This window comes from Bombina bombina, chromosome 1, assembly GCF_027579735.1.
Source record: "Bombina bombina isolate aBomBom1 chromosome 1, aBomBom1.pri, whole genome shotgun sequence".
Lineage (NCBI taxonomy): Eukaryota > Metazoa > Chordata > Amphibia > Anura > Bombinatoridae > Bombina > Bombina bombina.
This window is the reverse complement of record NC_069499.1, coordinates 302,617,772-302,639,801: the sequence shown is the minus strand read 5'-3', so window position 1 is coordinate 302,639,801 and position 22,030 is coordinate 302,617,772. Positions and strand designations below refer to the sequence as shown.

The 22,030-nt window shown below is 37.7% G+C and overlaps 1 protein-coding gene across 2 annotated transcripts in view; it reads right to left on the bottom strand.

Moving 5' to 3' along the window:
- Nucleotides 1-22,030, bottom strand: part of HSPBAP1 (HSPB1 associated protein 1) — a 485,172-nt gene that overhangs the window by 98,119 nt on the left and 365,023 nt on the right. For both annotated transcript variants that reach the window (XM_053698076.1, XM_053698077.1), the window contains exon 6: nt 3,410-3,493. In XM_053698076.1, the coding sequence (XP_053554051.1) occupies nt 3,410-3,493 (84 nt within the window). The remainder of the gene's footprint in view (nt 1-3,409; nt 3,494-22,030) is intronic.

Below are 22,030 nucleotides of genomic sequence, written 5' to 3'. Positions count from 1 at the left end.
CAAAGTTTTGCATACAGCTTTACATCGCCATTTATCAATGATATTGGTCTATAGCTCGTACACTGAGAAGGGTCCTTGTTTGGCTTAGGAATTCTTTATGGAACGAACCTGCCTCCCGGGCTTCTGAGAAAACCCTAAGGAGGATCTTGTTTAGCTCTGTCCTGAAAAGTTTGTAGAAGGCTGCCGGGTAGCCGTCAGGCCCTGGAGCCTTACTATTTTGGGGGTGTTTAATAGCCAAATTGAGCTCAGTCAAGGAAAATGGAGCCGTGAGTGCTTCCCTATCTTCCTCTGGCAGAGTTGGTAAGTTCAGGTTTTGCAGAAAGTCCACTATATTTTGTATAGAGGATTCTCTACCCGCCATTGAGGGTTGAAGGTGATACAACTCGGAATAGTAGGCCGCGAAGGTCTCGACGATTTCCTTGGGCGAGGAGACCGATATATTCCCCCTCTTAAGTGCCAAGATTCTAGCTGCTGCTGCTGTCCTACCTTTTAGTTTATGAGCTAGGAGAGTCAAGGCCTTGTTGCTTTGACAATACATTAACTTCCTGAATCGAGCATAGGATTCCTTCACTCTTTGTAACTCTCTGTCTGCCAGTTGTGCTCTAAGTTCACTAATTTTATCAGCTAGAGATGTGGTTGGAGAGTTTTTATTTTCCTGCTCTACAGATCGTAGTTCAGCCATGAGAAGGCCTAAGGGAGTACCTGCTTGGCGTCTAAGCATTGCCTGTCTCCTAATGCATATCACGTATGCTTTAAAAGTAGCCCATACTGTTTGAGATGAGACATCTGGGGTTTCATTTATTCTCAAGAACTCTATTATGGAGCTCTGGAGGGAGGCTCTAAAAGCATTATCTTTGAGTATTTGTTTCGGGAATTTCCAGCCAGGCCTAGACGTTGTGGTTAAGTCAGTGGAGAGAGTGAACGTAAGAATATCATGATCTGACCATGGGCAAACCCTAATATGTGACGTTAAGGCTCTATCTAGTGACCATGAGTCTGTGAAAAAATGGTCGAGTCTCGAGTAAGAGTTATGGGGCCTGGAAAAGTATGTATAGTCTCTGTCGTTATGATGGTGTGCCCCCCAGATATCATATAAATTGTGTTGAATAATGTGTTGGCAAAATTTATTAGCCGTATTTATGGTGTATGAGTCAATTTTAATTTAGGATTATTTTAATTTATGTAATGGGGTTAATTTAGGGGGTGTTAGGTTAGGGGGCTTAGTGATTAGTTATTTGCAATATGGGGGCATGGCGGTTTAGGGATTAATAGTTTAAATGGCTAGATTGCATTGTTGGGCATGGCGGATTAGGGGTTAATAGTTTAAATGGCTAGATTGCGTTGTGGGGCATGGCGGATTAGGGGTTAATGTAATTTTTAAGACACTTCAATTTTTCAATTGACTTTGTTCTCTTGGTATACTTTCTTTAAAAAGAATATGCACATAAAGGGCTCGATTTATCAAGTTTGGGCGGATAGGGGCGTACATATTTGCCTCTGTCCGCTCCAGCTCACCTGTGGCGGGCAGCAATCATCTGCCGTAATTTAACATTGCACAAGAGCGCTATTATGCACTCTGCCTGTGCACAGCCAATCACGCGCAGGAAGGAGCTGTCAATCTCCCCGGTCAGGACGAGATCATTACAACAGTTTTGGACATGTTGAGTTTTGGGTAGTAAGGTAAAGACTCCTAGACACAGCAATTAGTAACACAAGATAGAAGCTCAGCAGTGATGTCAGGAGAAGTTCTACAGATTTGTGGTCCGTCTGCATAAAGGTGGTACTGAAAATCAAATGAATCTGGATGAAGTACAATATTGTATTGTACAGAAATCACAACTGTTATTGTTTCAGATTCTGAATTGTGCATCCTTAAATGGACAAAGGGCTCCATTTATGAAAAGTGGTGTAAAGTTAAAACCATAACGATCAGATCAGGATTATTGACAAGCCTGGGGTTCAGATGCTGCCCACTCGCTGCAATGCCAGCCGGACAAGTTCCCCGGAGGAAACCTTGTCTACCCGGCATTTCATAAATAGGTGCCAAAGTGTCAGCCTCAGTTAAAGACATTCTAAAATTACAAATGTTCTATTATATATATATATATATATATATATATATATGAAAGTGCAACAATTAAACACAAAGTCTTTATCAAAGTCAGAGGCAGTGGACCAGTTAAGGAGCAGCGGCCTTAAGACCGCTACTTCTAAACTGCTGTTTCCGGCGAGTCTGAAGGCTCACATGGAAAAAGGGGCATGAGGGGCCATTCGACCCTTGATAAATCAGCCCCAATAAATAAAGCTTTAAAATGTATTACACAGAACTGATAGCAGAACAAACAAGAAAGGCAAGGTTTATTCCTGGCTTGGGATGTATTACAAAATGTCCAATGAGGACAACTACCAGGGCAAAAAAATAATTAAAAAAATGCATTTTACACAAATGTCCCAAGTTAGTTATTATCACTCAACAACTTTCAATTTGTATAACTCATCTTAAGGAATAAGTCAGTACTTAAATGGACATGAAACCCAAAATGTTTCTTTCATAATTTAGACAGAACATACAATTTTAAACAACTTTCCCTTTTACTTCTATTATCAAATTTGTTTCATTCTCTTGGTATCATTTGTTAAATTAGCAGCAATGCACTACTGGTTTCTAACTGAATACATGGGTGAGCCAATGACAATCAGCATATATATGCAGCCACCAATCAGCAGCTACAACCTAGGTTCTTTGCTGCCCGTGAGCTTACCTAGATGAACCATTCAGCAAAGGATAACAAGAGATAGAAGAAAATTAAATAATAGAAGTAAATTGGAAAGTTGTTTACAATAAATGTTCTGTCTCAATCATGAATGTCTAATTATGACTTTACTGTCCCTTTAAATAAATGTTTACAGCGTTTAATGTTCTGTGCTTTTGATGACATTTACAGGGATATTTTTTTTACATTATATTAAAATCTCAAATCTTTGTGGCACTGTCTGAGTGTTACAATGAATGATTGTTGATTGTTGTGATGTTGCACTGTGAATTCATACAGATATGGGTCTTTATTTAATACTATGAATGCAGACACAATGTGTAATTGTGATTAGCTCTACAAACTAATAATGGAGGTGGAAACCCATACTGGAGTAAAAAAAACACCTTTTCTACTCAGGCAAGATGAGAATTGATAACATTTTGGGGAAAATGCATTTAGGAAGTAAACAGTGCAATGTGCTATGCAGTACTTTCATATGGTTTTAACTATCTATGAATACATATCCATGTATGGGATTGGTTAGATTTTCAATAATAATTTCGTTGTCTCTGGGGTTTTTTTACTTTGTACAATGACAATAAACAAATCTAATCTAATCTAATAAAACAAGATAAAGTTCTAGGAACACTTACTAGTTCAATCCAGGTGTTAACACTAACAGTGGCTTCATCAACACACTCCACATAATGCCACCAGTGACGTGGTACAAAGAGGACCTGCAAAGGAAGAAAAATGAATGATGCTAAAGAATATGATATGAGGTCACATGGTAAAGCCCTGCGTCTGGAATTAACCAAATAATGTCTCTCAAACGGTAGTATAAAAAATAAAACAAAAAAAGGTAACAATTCTTAAAGGGATATGAAACACAAACATTTTCTCTTACGATTTAGATAGAGCATGTGATTTTAAACGACTTTCCAATTTACTTCTATTATCAAATTTTCTTCGTTCTATTGGTATATTTTGTTAAAAAGCAGGAGTTTTTTTCCTTAGGAGCTGCCCCATTTTTGGAGCACTATTTGGCAACAGTTTTACAAGAATGTTATCATTTGCAAGATCACTAGATGGCCGGCACTAATACCTGACATGTAGTGTGCCACATGCCTACCTAGGTATCTTAAACACAGAATATTATGTGAACAACATTTTTTAAAATGGTATGCACTGTCTGAAGCACAAAAGAAAATGTTTGGCTTTCATATCCCTTTAACTAAGCAATATTTGTTCTAGCAACTGTAGACATGGCTGATGTTTTAACATTTTACTAATGGTGTGCACCTAAAGGCACAGTAAACTCTTAAAATTTAGAAACATAGCTTCTGGTGGCAGATAACAACCATAGGCCCAACAAGTCTGCCCGATAATGCTTAATTAAGCATAAGAAAAACTTTGCAATATACTTTCATAATTTATTTCCCCTTTTTCTGTAATTTCAGTCTGAAAATTGTGTAATTTTCAGTCCTGAGAATTTAAAGGGACACTAAACCCAAAAATGTTCTTTCATGATTCAGATAGAGAATACAAATGTAAACAACGTTATAATTTACTTCTATTATTTATTTTGCTTCATTTTTTAGATATCCTTAGTTGAAGAAAAAGCAATGCACATGGGTGAGCTAATCACACGAGGTTTCTAAGTGCAGCAACCAATCAGCAGCTACTGAGCCTATCTAGATATGCTTTTCAGCAAAGAATATCAAGAGAATAAAACAAATTGGATAATAGAAGTAAATTAGAAAGTTGTTTAAAATTGCATACTCTTTCTAAATCATGAAAGAAAAAATGTGGGTTTTATGTCCCTTTAAAGTGCACATGGAAGACTTTACAAGTCTAACTCTGTATTTGTCCCTAATGGGCTTAAGCAGTGCTAAGATTATTAAATCCAAAACAATACAAGTTTTGTGAACAAAATGACAGTGACAAGCCTTGTCTACTCCCGTAAGAAGTCCATATTAGCGCCTCAAAATAAGGCAAGAATTGGGAGGATATTGAACATTGAAAAGCAATTGCTTCAGACAAGATGTTAATCTGTTATGAAAACATTTAGGCCTAGATTACAAGTCAAGCCTCATTGGTTAGGTATTAACATTTGTTGGTTGAAATGCATTTTAACCAAAGTACTTTGTAAGACAGAAATATAAAATCATGTATATAGGAGATAAGGTTAGGAGGCTGCTATTTTTGCAGGCTCAGCCAATTTAATTGAGCATCTTCTTGAGAACAGTGGTTTAAGGCTTCAATCAGGAAAAACAGCTATTTCATATATAAAAATAAAGCTAACTGAGCAATGTCCTAAACATTTTATACTCTGGAGCTACTATAACAAGCTACTGGGAACACACTGAGGGAAAACCAGTTTTACAGTACAATATATTTTTAATCTATTGCAAGACTGCAGAAAAATTTAATTGCACGGTATTGTCGGTCTCTTTAATAATTGTTCTAAATATAATAATAACCCCCACACACACAAACACACACACACCAAAAGCATAAATAGAAATTAAAGCACAAAATACAGAAATATCTATATCTTGACCTATATCCTAGTTAACACTTACCTGGAAATATACTGTTTCCTAAGGGGACAAAGACAGATAATGTAACACGTCCATTTTACTTATTTAAAGGGACAGTACACACAAACATTTTCTCCCCTATAAATTGTTCCCAATCATCCATTTTACCTGCTGGAGTGTATTTAATTGTTTACAAGAAGCTCCTTTACCCCTAATTTGGCATTTGAAATAGCTGATTTAGCCTATTGTATCCCCACCTATAGTAAAACATAATTTATGTAAAAACTTACCTGATAAATTAATTTCTTTCATAGTGGAAAGAGTCCATGAGCTAGTGATGTATGGGATATACATTCCTACCAGGAGGGGGCAAAGTTTCCCAAAATTCAAATGCCTATAAATACACCTCCCACCTCACTCATACCTCAGTTTAACTTATAGCCAAGTAGTGAAGTGTAAAAAAACAAGGAGTAAAAAGCATAAAAAAGAGAAACTGGAAAAATAATGTGCTTTATACAAAAAAATCATAAGCACAAAAAATAGGGTGGGTCTCGTGGACTTTTGCCACTATGAAAGAAATTAATTTATCAGGTAAGTTCTTACATAAATTATGTTTTCTTTCATGTAAGCGGCAAGAGTCCATGAGCTAGTGATGTATTGGATATAATACCCAAGATGTGAAAGTCCACGAGTCACTAGACAGGGATAAAAAAAAAAAAACAGCTATTTCCGCTGAGAAATTAAATCCAAAAAATAATTAAGTTTTCCTAAAAAATTAAAAAAAACTCAACTCATAGGCACTACAATCAAACTGAGACAGCTGCCTGAAAAACCTTTCTACCAAAGGCTGCTTCCAAAGAAGCAAACACATCAAAATGGTAAAATTAAGTAAATGAATGCAAAGAAAACCAAGCTACTGCTTTGAAAATTTAATCAACTGAAGCTTTATTTTTGAAAACCCAAGATATGGTGACTGATCTAGTAGAATGAGCTGTAATATGCTCAATTAAGCCTTGTGAATCTAAAACTTAAAGGCTTTCTGACCTTTTCTGGAACCAGAAAAAATAACAAATAGACTAAAAGTCTTTCTGAAATCTATAGTAGCCTTACCACATCCAAAGAATGAAAAGACCTTTTAGAAGTATTCTTAGGATTAGGACACAAGGAAGAAACAATAATCTCCCTAAAGATGTTGTTAGAATTCATAACTTAAAGCAAAAAATTAAAAACAAAGTCCGCAAAACAGCTTATCTTGATGGAAAATCAGATAAGGAGACTCAAAATAGAGAGCAGACAATTTAGAAAACTCTTCTAGCAGAAGAGATAGCCAAAAGAAATAACACTTTCTAAAAAAAGAAGATAAAAATCCAAAGAATGCATAGGCTCAAATGAAGAGCCTGCAAAATCTTAAAAACCAAATTGAGACTCCAAGAAGGAGAAATTGATTTAATAACAGGCTTGATACGAATCAAAACCTGAACAAAACAGTGAATATCAGGAAGCTTAGCAATCTTTCTATGAAATAAGACAGAAAGAGCAGAGATTTGCAGACAAAACCTTTTATCCAAACAATCCTGAAGAAACTGTAAAATCCTAGGAATTCAAAAGAATGCCAAGAATAATCATGAGTGGAACACCATGAAATATAGGTTTTCCAAACCCTATAATAAATCTTCCTTGAAACAGACTTACGAGCCTGTATCATAGAATTACTGAATCAGAGAAACCTCTATGACTTAAGAACTAAGCATTTAATTTCCATGCCTTCAAATTCACAGATTTGAAATCCTGATGGAAAAATGGGCCTTGAGAGTTCTGGTCTTATATAAAATGACCAAGGCTGGCAACTGGACATTCGGACAAGGTCCGCATACCAAAACCCGAGAGGCCATGCTGGTGGTATCAGAAACACATAAATTGTTCCAAAATGATCTTGGAGATCACCCTTGGAAGAAGAACCAGAGGCGGAAAAATGTAAGCAGATTGGTAAAACCAAGGAACTGCTAGAGCATCCATCATTTCAGCCTGAGGATCACTGGACCTGGAAAGGTATCTGAAGTCTCTTGTTCAGACAAGAGGCCAACAGATCTATTTCTAAAAGACCCCACATCTGTACAAGTTGAAAAAAACACATCTGGAAAAGGAGACCACTCCCCCGGATGTACAGAATAACGGCTGAGATAATTCGCTTCCCAAATGTCTACACCTGAGATATGAATGAGTCTTGACAACAGTTGGATTCCGCCCAAGAAAATATCAGAGATACTTCTTACATTACTAAAGGACTGCGAGTCCCCCATTGATGATTGGCAAATGCCACTGTTGTAATATTATCTGATTGAAAATGAATGTAAATTTCTCTCTTCAATAGAGGCCAAGCCTGAAGAGCTCTAAAAATAGCAGAGAGTTCTAAAATAATGATTGTTAACCTCGCCTCTTGAGGATTCCAAACCCCTTGTGCTGTCAGAGATCCCCAGACAGCTCCCCAACCTGTAAGACTTGCATCTGTTGAGATCACAGTCCAGGAAGGACGAACAAAGGAGGCCCCTTGAACAATAAGGTGATGTTTTAAACACCAAAACAGAGAGAGTTAAGTGTTGGTATTTAAGTATATCAACTGTGATATCTGAGTATAATCCCTGCACCACAGGTGCAACATGCAAAGCTGTAGAGGTCTCATATGAAAATGAGCAAAGTAGATTGCGTCCGATGCTGCAACCATGAGACCTAAAACTTCCATGCACATAGCCACTGAAGAGAATGATAGAGACTGAAGGTTTAGAAAAGCTAAAACCAACTTCATTCGTCTCTTGCCTGTAAGAGAAAAAAAATCATCTATCTGGAAACCTAAGAAGGTAACCTATGTCTAAAGAATAAAGAAACTCTTTGGTAAATTGATCATCCAACCATGTCTAGAAGAAACAACATTTATTTATTTTGTGTGAGATTCTGCTAAATGAAACGATTGAGCTAGTACCAAGATATCATCCAAAATACCACAATACTCTGCTCTCTGATTACAGAAAGAATAGCACAGAGAACCTTTGAGAAAAATTTTGGTGCAATTGCAAGACCAAAAGAAAGAGCGAAAAAATGGTAATGTTTGACAAAAAGAGAATCTCAGAAAATGATAGTGGTCTGGATGAATGAAAATGTGAAGATAAGCGTCCTGTAAGTCTATTGTGGACATAAAATGACTTTACTGAACAAAAAGCAGCATAGTCCTTATTAAAATTTTCAGATCCAGGATTGGTCTGAAAAAATCATCCTTCTCCGGGATAAGGAATAGATTTGAATAGAAACCCAATCCCTGTTCCTGTTGAGGAAATGGTACAAACAACTGTGAAAACTCTAGGTCTGAAACACACTTCAGAAAATCCTGAGTCTTTACAGGGTTTGTTGAAACATGAGTAAAAAAGAATCTTCCCATGGAAGGTCTTATTCTAAAAAACCTATTCAATACCCTTGAGAAACAATATTCTATTGATTTTGGACTGAATCCGTCCAAATGTCTTGAAATAACTTAATCTGCCCCTCACCAGAATAACTGGATTGAGGGCCGCACCTTCATACAGATTTAGGAGCCAGATTTGGTTCCTTATAAGGCTTGAATTTAATCCAATTTGGATATGGTCTCCAAATAGAGCCAGAGGCCTTAGGGGAATGAGAGGTTTTCAGCTCTCTATACAGACGAAAGGAATGAAAACAATTGAGAGCTTTAAATTTACCCTTAAATTTCTTGTCTAGGGCCAAAAAAACTCCCTTACCCTCAGTTATAGAGGAACCAAACAAATTATTTCCCTGAAAAGATAGAAATAATAATTTGATTAGGACACTATGTCAATATTTCAAGATTTAAGCCATAAAGCTATTCAAGTCAGAATAGCTAAACATATAGATTTGACATTAAACTTAAATGACATCAAATATAGCAACATAAATAAAAAGATTGTATGTTGAAATAAAAGAACAATGTTATACACTTCAGGATCTGATAACTGCTGCGTTAAACTGTCCAACTAGAAAGTTGAAGAAGCAGCAACCTCAGCAATAGAAATAGCCAGTCTAAGAATATAACCAGTATGAAAATATGCTCTTTTAAAGAAAGATTCAGGCTTCCTTAAAGGATCCTGAAAAGAAGTACTATCTTCCATTGAAATAATAGTACGTTCCCAAAACTCTAAACTAGCCATAAGTAAAAGATACAACTTCTTAAACCTAGAAGAAGGAAAAAAAGGTACCAGGTTAAGACCATTTTTTAGCAATCATATTACCGATAGCATATGGAATAGGAAAAAAACTTCAGGAGCAACCTCAGAAGTCTTAAACACAGAATTTAAATGATTATTAGCTTAGCTATTAGGAGGACTAGACTCCTTAATACCTAAAGTAAACAATACTTCCTTAATAGCAGGGCCGGACTGTGAAATCAGACCAACCCTGGAAATTGGTATGACTTGGCCCAGCCCCGCCCCCCTCCGGCTCATGGCCCAATCCGGCCCTGTGGAATATAAACATTTTAGGGAGACGAGTGAAGTCTTGCTAGAGGGGTTAGAAAATAAGTGTTAACAAGTGTAAATACACAGTGTGAACAATCAGTTAATAAGTAAATGCAGAAATGCATTTTTTTACTATTTAATATATTTTCATTAATAAGTGCAGTGTAGGTCCTGGTCTAAATGCACTGATTGGCTGCTTCGCTTTCCTCTCTTCTTACTGATTGGTTATTGTGACCGTTAAGGTACATTTTAAAAAGCCTGCCAGTTTTACATATGACCTACGATTGTCAGTATAATTACAGCAATTAGTCTGACACGGACTCAGCAGATCGTTAGTGATAAAATGATGAAGACTCACAAAAGACTGCATATGGGGGAGCGATATTTGCCCTCCCTGTATGATGCTCCTATTGTGTGTTGGTGTATAATAATCTGTGGTGATTTAGTAGAATATAATGTTCTCTCTCCTCGCCCACAACGCTTATAACAGAGAAACATGTGCGCTGCATACAGATCACCGCCTCAACCATTACACAGTTTATATATATTAATAAATCTACATACATTTGTTACAGTGGGGACAAGAGTTATATGTGTTTGCGACTAAAGTGGCTTTGCAATCACACTGACTGCCTTTAAAGGGGTTACAATATTATATATATATATATATATATATATATATATATATATATATATATATATATATATATATATATAGTGTTACTTAAACACTGGAGCTCTGCTGCAAACAAATAGTATAGAGGATGGTGAGACCTCTCCCCCCATCACGGTCAGTCAGCTCCTGTGCTGCAGGCCTCTTAGTAACAGAACTCACCAGCTGAACTGATAGTAATAGGGATCCCGTGAGCTTTGTCCTGTAATTCACCCAGACCCAGTTGAGTCCTTCCACACTGTCATATTCCACTTTCTGTTTGTCCTCCACTGGAACCACTGTAAAATTAGGCATTTTTGCCCCTCTATCCTGTACGGTACAACTGCCAGCCAGGCAGAAGACTCACACTAACTGTTCTCACTCCAAGTCAAGAATTCCACAGTCAGCCATAGACTGAGACTCACTTCCTCCCAGGAAATTAACATATCCCTCAACCCCACCCATCAGATCCCATTGCATCTCCGCCTCAAACTGTTACTATCCCAGCCAGCAGTGTGGGCGAGGCTAAGGGAACCAGGCCGGCCCGGCAGCGCACTGTCTTGCCCTTTGCACAGAGAATACATAGTTAGAAGTGGCGCGTGCACGGTTTGTGAGCGCGCATGTCCCTCACTGCTGCTCTCCACACATTGCAGCTGTCCCTGCCAACCCACCGAGATTTTTCCCGTTATCCCGGAGGTCCAATCTGGCCCTGCTTAATAGAGAACAAATATGTTCAATTATAAAAAAAAAAAGATTTGTCAATTTCTGTCTCTGATGCAGGATCCTCTGAGTCAGAGGAACCCTCACCAGTAGAGAATACTTTAGTATATTTTCAGTCAGTACAAAATTCATCAAATCTATGACAAGTTTGGAAGACGTTTTACGTTTATTTGAAGACAAAATAGCAGTCATAGCCTTCTTATGGCTGCAGCAATAACATTTTTCATATCTGCAGGAATATCAGGTACATTAAACTGAGAATAACAGTAGATGTATTTGTACTCATAGAAACATTATGAACATGTAATAAACAAGTGCCACATAATTGAGCTGAATAAATAAAATCATCTTATTTACAATAACACACTTAGCTTTGGTAGAATTGTGTTCAGGCAGATTAGTTCCTATAGTAACATCAGAGGCAGGATCTGTTTGAGACATCTTGCAAAATGTAATAAAAAAGAAAAAATAACATTAAAACAAAATATCCAATTTCCTCAAAATAACAGTTTCAGGAATGGGAAAAAAATGCTTATGATAAAATTCTATATAAAAGAAAAAATCCAAAGCTAACATCATAGCCATCTATAAACAAATGAGAGCAGCGAGTAAAAGAGGTAGCGACTTAATATTACAAATTTTTGGCGCCAAAAATGACGCAAACAAAGATGACGCAAATGCAGAGGAAAAAAACTTTTGTCGACAAAGCTAACACAATGAAATGACACAACTCACGTCCTAACAGGCGCAACTGCACGCAAATATATGCAATATATATTAAAAACTTTATAATATAAAGTGCCAAACATAGCTGAGAGTGTCTTAAAAAATGATATATGCTTACCAGAAGACACCCATCCACATATAGCAGACAGCCAAACCAGTACTGAAACATATCAGTAGAGGTAATGGTAGAGGAGTATAATGTTGATCTGTAAAGGGAGGCAGCAGATGAATCCCGTGACCGAATTTACAGAGAGCCTTAGAATAGATTTCCCATAGGTAAAAACATGGTATCATCAGGCCATACTCCCTTCACACGCCTCAGACAAACACTGTACTTTGAGAGGAACTGGGCTTCAAAATCCTTAGAAGCGCCTTTCACAGAAGAAATCAAGCACATCTTGCTTCACCACCTTCCAAGGAGGCAAAGTTTGTAAAACTGAGGTATGAGTGAGGTGGGAGGTGTATTATTTGAGGTTTGGGAAACTTTGCCCCCTCCTGGTAGGAATGTATATTCCATACGTCACTAGCTCATGGACTCTTGCCACTTACATTAAAGAAAAGTTTGAATACTGGAGTCTCAGCTATTGAATAGCCTAAGTAAATACAGCCAGCAGAAGAAATTACACTCCCAGTGGGGTGCAGGATAGTTAAGTAATAAAATGATAATTTTCCATTGTTCTGTCTAAGTATTGAGCTTTCTTTTTCCAGACAAATATAAGCTAAGAAAACATGTTTGTGTACACAAAGTGATAACATAATGAGATATGATATTATTTGAAACTCAACCCATTGTAACAGGATGTAGTTTAAAAGCACAAACAAGCTACTTCATATACACAAACCTGAAAATGCAATTTCTCCTTCATTTTATACTCTGTAGCTGGTACAACAAGTAATTGAAAATACATTAAAAATATAAAAATTTTACAGTGTACTATCCCTTTAACATTGACCTGGTTCACTTTCAGGCTATTCCTAGAATGTCAATTACAGAATGGAAAGAGCAGTAAAAGAGTATGGGAAACCATGGTAACTGTTGACTAGGATATTGGAAATATAAACAAAAATGGGATAAAGCATGAGCCCTACTTCCAAAAATCTAGCATGGTAGTTTTTGTATTGTAAATAATACAGGGTTTAGATACTGGTCCTCTCCTTTCTGTTTCCATTTGAGGTTACATCACAGATGATAGAAATTGGATTACATTTAACATTACCAGTCGTGTTGGTAGCACAATATTGGAGTTTTATTTGGAAGTTTCTTCCCACTAGAGTGCACACTGCACAGTGGCAGTTAATGACAATATTTCTGTTTTAAAAACACATCCGATGCAAATTCTGGTATAGCTGCAATAAGGATATGAAAACTAGAGACATTAAAACAGAAAATAAAGCAAGGCAATAAAAATGGTAACAGTTTCTAAGCATTAAACAGCTGATTTAGATTTCTCGATTTAAGATACGAGACTGCTCATGGCCGTAGATTAGGATTAGTATCATAAATGTCAGTTAGTGTAAAATACTTGCTTACTAGGCCCAAAACCTACAAGAAATTTTGCAGAAAAATCAGCACGCTGAAACACACTGTAATTCATGCTCAAGGGTTTTATGATCTAAAGCTCACCCCTCAGATGAGATCAAGAGCCCTAGTGAAATTCTTAAAAGGCAGATTTTGCTTTACTTCTCCAAGGGGTGTTACCTGCATTTCTGCAAGTGATGGACAGACAAGCCCACTGCATGACATAACAGTTCTGCTGCATTTACACTTTGTGCTTTGTATTTTATACTACTTTACACTTCAGACTAAAGGGAAAAAAGCACCCCATTTTGCTTTTATGATTCATATAGAACATACAATTTTAAACAAATTTCCAATGTCGTTCTATTTTTCATTTTCTTTTTAGCCTTTGTTTACAAGCAGGATGGTAAGTTCTGGATCGTGCATGTGTCTGCAGCACTATCTGATTGCAGTTTTGCAACATTTTTATACATTAACAAGAGTACTAGATGGCAGCACTATTTCCTGTCATGTAGTACTGCAGACATGTGCACACTACCTATCTAGATATCTCTGCAAAAAAGAATAACAAATAACAAAAGTAAATTTGAAACTTTTTAAACATTGTATTCTCTGTCTGAATCATGAAAAAAAGGTGCGTTTCATCTCCCTTAAGTTTTATTACATTTGAACTTTGCTCTTTCTATTTTGTATTTTATTTTGTATACAGTGGTGTATTTATATAGTTTTGGTGTAACTTTAACAAATTAGGATCATATTTTGTATATTTATGAGTATCTTTTAAAAATACATTGCACTTTGTATTCCTTCTATTTATAATAAAATAAAAAAACTGACAGCTTCAGTTTCCCAGACAGCCTCATTACTTTCTATGGGCCCGATAAGCAAAGATTCTCTACTTTGGAGAGAAATTATAGTGCTGACCTCAGAGAGGCTTACGGCTAGATTTGGAGTTTGGCGGTAAAAGGGCTGTTAACGCTCCGCGGGTTTTTTTCTGGCCGCACCATAAATTTAACTCTGGTATCGAGAGTTCAAACAAATGCTGCGTTAGGCTCCAAAAAAGGAGCGTAGAGCATTTTTACCGCAAATACAACTCTCGATACCAGAGTTGCTTACGGACGCGGCCGGCCTCAAAAACGTGCTCGTGCACGATTCTCCCATAGGAAACAATGGGGCTGTTTGAGCTGAAAAAAAACCTAACACCTGCAAAAAAGCAGCGTTCAGCTCCTAACGCAGCCCCATTGTTTCCTATGGGGAAACACTTCCTACGTCTGCACCTAACACTCTAACATGTACCCCGAGTCTAAACACCCCTAGCCTTACACTTATTAACCCCTAATCTGCCGCCCCCGCTATCGCTGACCCCTGCATTACACTTTTAACCCCTAATCTGCCGCTCCGTAAACCGCCGCCACCTACGTTATCCCTATGTACCCCTAATCTGCTGCCCTAACATCGCCGACCCCTATGTTATATTTATTAACCCCTAATCTGCCCCCCACAACGTCGCCGACACCTACCTACACTTATTAACCCCTAATCTGCCGAGCGGACCTGAGCGCTACTATAATAAAGTTATTAACCCCTAATCCGCCTCACTAACCCTATCATAAATAGTATTAACCCCTAATCTGCCCTCCCTAACATCGCCGACACCTACCTTCAATTATTAACCCCTAATCTGCCGACCGGAGCTCACCGCTATTCTAATAAATGTATTAACCCCTAAAGCTAAGTCTAACCCTAACACTAACACCCCCCTAAGTTAAATATAATTTTTATCTAACGAAATAAATTAACTCTTATTAAATAAATTATTCCTATTTAAAGCTAAATACTTACCTGTAAAATAAATCCTAATATAGCTACAATATAAATTACATTTATATTATAGCTATTTTAGGATTAATATTTATTTTACAGGTAACTTTGTATTTATTTTAACCAGGTACAATAGCTATTAAATAGTTAAGAACTATTTAATAGTTACCTAGTTAAAATAATTACAAATTTACCTGTAAAATAAATCCTAACCTAAGTTATAATTAAACCTAACACTACCCTATCAATAAAATAATTAAATAAACTACCTACAATTACCTACAATTAACCTAACACTACACTATCAATAAATTAATTAAACACAATTGCTACAAATAAATACAATTAAATAAACTATCTAAAGTACAAAAAATAAAAAAGAACCAAGTTACAGAAAATAAAAAAATATTTACAAACATAAGAAAAATATTACAACAATTTTAAACTAATTACACCTACTCTAAGCCCCCTAATAAAATAACAAAGACCCCCAAAATAAAAAAATTCCCTACCCTATTCTAAATTTAAAAAGTTACAAGCTCTTTTACCTTACCAGCCCTGAACAGGGCCCTTTGCGGGGCATGCCCCAAGAAGTTCAGCTCTTTTGCCTGTAAAAGAAAACATACAATACCCCCCCCCCCAACATTACAACCCACCACCCACATACCCCTAATCTAACCCAAACCCCCCTTAAATAAACCTAACACTAAGCCCCTGATGATCTTCCTACCTTGTCTTCACCATGCCAGGTTCACCGATCCGTCCTGGCTCCAAGATCTTCATCCAACCCAAGCGGGGGTTGGCGATCCATAATCCGGTGCTCCAAAGTCTTCCTCCTATCCGGCAAGAAGAGGACATCCGGACCGGCAAACATCTTCTCCAAGCGGCATCTTCTATGTTCTTCCATCCGATGACGACCGGCTCCATCTTGAAGACCTCCAGCGCGGATCCATCCTCTTCTTCCGACGACTAGACGACGAATGACGGTTCCTTTAAGGGACGTCATCCAAGATGGCGTCCCTCGAATTCCGATTGGCTGATAGGATTCTATCAGCCAATCGGAATTAAGGTAGGAATTTTCTGATTGGCTGATGGAATCAGCCAATCAGAATCAAGTTCAATCCGATTGGCTGATCCAATCAGCCAATCAGATTGAGCTCGCATTGTATTGGCTGATCGGAACAGCCAATAGAATGCGAGCTCAATCTGATTGGCTGATTGGATCAGCCAATCGGATTGAACTTGATTCTGATTGGCTGATTCCATCAGCCAATCAGAAAATTCCTACCTTAATTCCGATTGGCTGATAGAATCCTATCAGCCAATCGGAATTCGAGGGACGCCATCTTGGATGACGTCCCTTAAAGGAACCGTCATTCGTCGTCTAGTCGTCGGAAGAAGAGGATGGATCCGCGCTGGAGGTCTTCAAGATGGAGCCGGTCGTCATCGGATGGAAGAACATAGAAGATGCCGCTTGGAGAAGATGTTTGCCGGTCCGGATGTCCTCTTCTTGCCGGATAGGAGGAAGACTTTGGAGCACCGGATTATGGATCGCCAACCCCCGCTTGGGTTGGATGAAGATCTTGGAGCCAGGACGGATCGGTGAACCTGGCATGGTGAAGACAAGGTAGGAAGATCATCAGGGGCTTAGTGTTAGGTTTATTTAAGGGGGGTTTGGGTTAGATTAGGGGTATGTGGGTGGTGGGTTGTAATGTTGGGGGGGGGGGTATTGTATGTTTTCTTTTACAGGCAAAAGAGCTGAACTTCTTGGGGCATGCCCCGCAAAGGGCCCTGTTCAGGGCTGGTAAGGTAAAAGAGCTTGTAACTTTTTAAATTTAGAATAGGGTAGGGAATTTTTTATTTTGGGGGTCTTTGTTATTTTATTAGGGGGCTTAGAGTAGGTGTAATTAGTTTAAAATTGTTGTAATATTTTTCTTATGTTTGTAAATATTTTTTTATTTTCTGTAACTTAGTTCTTTTTTATTTTTTGTACTTTAGATAGTTTATTTAATTGTATTTATTTGTAGCAATTGTGTTTAATTAATTTATTGATAGTGTAGTGTTAGGTTAATTGTAGGTAATTGTAGGTAGTTTATTTAATTATTTTATTGATAGGGTAGTGTTAGGTTTAATTATATCTTAGGTTAGGATTTATTTTACAGGTAAATTTGTAATTATTTTAACTAGGTAACTATTAAATAGTTCTTAACTATTTAATAGCTATTGTACCTGGTTAAAATAAATACAAAGTTACCTGTAAAATAAATATTAATCCTAAAATAGCTATAATATAAATGTAATTTATATTGTAGCTATATTAGGATTTATTTTACAGGTAAGTATTTAGCTTTAAATAGGAATAATTTATTTAATAAGAGTTAATTTATTTCGTTAGATAAAAATTATATTTAACTTAGGGGGGTGTTAGTGTTAGGGTTAGACTTAGCTTTAGGGGTTAATACATTTATTAGAATAGCGGTGAGCTCCGGTCGGCAGATTAGGGGTTAATAATTGAAGGTAGGTGTCGGCGATGTTAGGGAGGGCAGATTAGGGGTTAATACTATTTATGATAGGGTTAGTGAGGCGGATTAGGGGTTAATAACTTTATTATAGTAGCGCTCAGGTCCGCTCGGCAGATTAGGGGTTAATAAGTGTAGGTAGGTGTCGGCGACGTTGTGGGGGGCAGATTAGGGGTTAATAAATATAACATAGGGGTCGGCGGTGTTAGGGGCAGCAGATTAGGGGTACATAGGGATAACGTAGGTGGCGGCGATTTGCGGTCGGAAGATTAGGGGTTAATTATTTTAAGTAGCTTGCGGCGACGTTGTGTGGGGCAAGTTAGGGGTTAATAAATATAATATAGGGGTCGGCGGGGTTAGGGGCAGCAGATTAGGGGTACATAAGTATAACGTAGGTGGCGGTCGGCAGATTAGGGGTTAAAAATTTTAATCGAGTGGCGGCGATGTGGGGGGACCTCGGTTTAGGGGTACATAGGTAGTTTATGGGTGTTAGTGTAGTTTAGGGTACAGTAGTTAAGAGCTTTATGAACCGGCGTTAGCCAGAAAGCTCTTAACTCCTGCTTTTTTCAGGCGGCTGGAATCTTGTCGTTAGAGCTCTAACGCTCACTGCAGAAACGACTCTAAATACCAGCGTTAGAAAGATCCCATTGAAAAGATAGGCTACGCAAATGGCGTAGGGGGATCTGCGGTATGGAAAAGTCGCGGCTGTAAAGTGAGCGTTAGACCCTTTAATCACTGACTCCAAATACCAGCGTGCGGCCAAAACCAGCGTTAGGAGCCTCTAACGCTGGTTTTGACGGCTACCGCCGAACTCTAATCTAGGCCTTAGACTTTTCACTACAATTTAGCTTTTACCTATAGTTTAGTATATATGACTTTTCTGTCAGTTAAACAAGTTTATTGTAAATTTTGAGCACCCTTTACCTGCAATCAGTAGGTGAGAAAAATCAGTGAGAAAAGTTTGTTTAAAATGCTACCAGCTTAAGCTGACCCACGATAGCTCTCCATTGGTTTATATTGTTTTGTTTCATTCCTATCTAACGTGATTTACATATACCATATTTGTTTTATGTAACATATTTGAATACAAAGAAAAGAAAAAATGAGATTAACCATTTGAGATCCAAAAGTGGTCTCGTATTGTTCATGGATGCCCTTTGTACCATCACGTTTCCAATAGAGCTAGGAGGTCCAAGAGTGGCCTCAGCGGCTAATTAGGGGGCATTTAGTTTGAGCGGTAAGCACTATGTTCATTAATATTGTTAAATTTGACCTTATTCATTTTTTTTGTCAATTGTGATTTGATTATACAAGCCATATATCTGGAAAATGTTTGTATTTTTTTGTGTACAGATTTTATGGCTATGTAATGCTTGCTTGCTCTGTTTTAAATCTCAATAAAAAAAATATTAAAAAAAATGCTACCAGCTACATCTGATGACATTTTGTTACAATATATATCTATACCTATACATATAGATTTTTATATATAGGTAAATATATATACAGATATATATAGGAATATCTATTTAAAAATACATAAAACACATTCTGCTATGTGCAGAACATTGGAATGTGAAATATTTACAGCAAATACACAGTATAACACTTTATTAAATATGAATATTGCATAGACATGCTTTTTTTATGTCTCCATCTACTTGAACTGCAAATGGCTCCAATACACTTATATACAGTATATGTCTATATGTGTGTACATATGTATTTATGTGTTTATATGTGTATATATGTCTGTAAATAAATATATACATATAAATACATACTGTATGTACACAGATATAAACATATATATATATATATATATATATATATATATATATATATATATACACACAGATATTTAGACATGTATATGTATGAATATCTATGTTAAAGCCTTTTTGCAGTCCTTTTTTTTCTCTAAAACCAGAGAACTTATATCTTTGAGCCCTTATAATTTTTTGTGTGCAATAATTTTTTTATAATTTTTTTTAATTTTATTTGATAGTGTTATTATGAGTTTAAGTGCACATTTCAATGTGTTTTTCATGTGTTTTGTGATACTTTGTTGTTTCGCGAAACAGTTAACCAGAGCTTTCAGGATGTGCTATCCAGAGACACAACAACTTCAATTGCGCTCAAGTGATTACGTTTACTTTCAACTTGTAATATGACCGATAAAACAGACCCTTGATAAACTCCTTTTCACTAGTGCGTAACTGTTAGCGTGCCACTCGTAATCTGGAACTTAATAGGCTCTTTACTCCTGCAACAGATTCCTGCTGCAGGCACCGGAAAAACATAATTTATGTAAGAACTTACCTAATAAATTAATTTCTTTCATATTGGCAAGAGTCCATGAGTTAGTGACGTATGGGATATACAATCCTACCAGGAGGGGCAAAGTTTCCTAAACCTCAAAATGCCTATAAATACACCCCCTCACCACACCCACAATTCAGTTTAACGAATAGCCAAGTAGTGGGGTGATAAAGAAAGGAGTAAAAAGCATCAACAAAGAAATTTGGAATAATTGTGCTTTATACAAAAAATCATAACCACCATAAAAAGGGTGGGCCTCATGGACTCTTGCCAATATGAAATAAATGAATTTATCAGGTAAGTTCTTACATAAATTATGTTTTCTTTCATGTAATTGGCAAGAGTCCATGAGCTAGTGACGTACGGGATATCAAATACCCAAGATGTGGAACTCCACGCAAGAGTCACTAGAGAGGGAGGGATAAAAATAAACAACAGCCAAATGCTGAAAAAATAATCGACAACCCAAAATATAAGTTATTCTCATGAAGAAAAGAAAAACTTAAAACATCAACAGAAGAATCAGACTGAAACAGTTGCCTGAAGAACTTTTCTACCAAAAACTGCTTCAGAAGAAGCAAATACATCAAAACGGTAGAATTTAGTAAATGTATGCAAAGAGGACCAAGTCGCTGCTTTGCAAATCTGATCAACTAAAGCTTCATTCTTAAAAGCCCACAAAGTGGAGACTGATCTAGTAGAATTATTATTATCGGTTATTTGTAGAGCGCCAACAGATTCTGCAGCGCTATAAACAAAGGGGGAGTACAACAAAACAATTACAGGGTAGAGGGCCCTGCCAAGAGTTGCACTGTTGTAGTCAGCTCTTAAGAAGGTGATCTGCAAACAGCTGGACTTTTAGGCTTACATACTAAGAGGGTTCAGGGGATTGCAGTGGAGGAGAGGAACTGGTATTAGGAAAGGTTAGCGTAGGTTGTATGCGTCCCTGAACAGTAGAGTCTTTAGGGAGCACTTGAAGCTTTTAAAACTAGAAGAGAGTCTTGTGGAGCGAGGCAGAGAGTTCCACAAGATGGGAGCCAGTCTGGAGAAGTCCTGTAAACGGGAGTGTGATGAGGTGACAAGAGAGGTGGAGAGTAGGAGGTCATGAGTAGAGCGAAGGGGACGGGAGGGAGAGTATCTGGAGACAAGGTTTGAGATGTAGGGGGGAGCAGTGCAGTTGAGGACTTTGTATGTCAGAGTGAGAGTTTTGTGTTTGATCCTAGAGGCAAGAGGAAGCCAGTGAAGGGATTGGCAGAGAGGCGCAGCAGATGAAGAGCGACGTGTAAGGAAGACGAGTCTGGCAGAGGCATTCATTATGGATTGTAAAGGAGCTAGGCGGCAGGTGGGGAGACCAGAGAGGACAGAGTTGCAGTAATCAAGGCGGGAAAGAATGAGAGAGTGGATTAAAATCTTAGTTGTGTCTTGTGTAAGGAAGTGTCTAATTTTAGAGATGTTTTTAAGGTGGAAGCGGCAGGCTGTAGCCAAGGACTGAATGTGAGGAGTGAAGGAAAGATCTGAGTCAAATGTAACCCCGAGACATCGGGCATGCGGGGTAGGGGTAATGATGGAGTTGTCGACAGTTATAGAGATATTGGGGGTGGAGATTTTGGAAGAAGGGGGGAAAATGAGGAGCTCAGTTTTGGAGAGATTTAGCTTGAGGTAGTGAGAGGACATCCAGGAAGAGATGTGAGAAAGACAGTTAGTGACACGGGTTAGCAAGGAAGGAGATAGTTCTGGTGCAGAGAAGTACATTTGGGTGTCATCGGCATACAAATGATATTGGAAACCGTGGGACTTAATTAGGGAACCTAGTGATGACGTATAGATTGAGAAGAGAAGGGGGCCGAGGACAGAGCCTTGCGGTACTCCGACAGAAAGTGGTGATGGGGCAGAGGAGGCCCTAGAGAAGGCTACACTGAAGGTACGGTTTGACAGGTAGGAAGAGAGCCACAA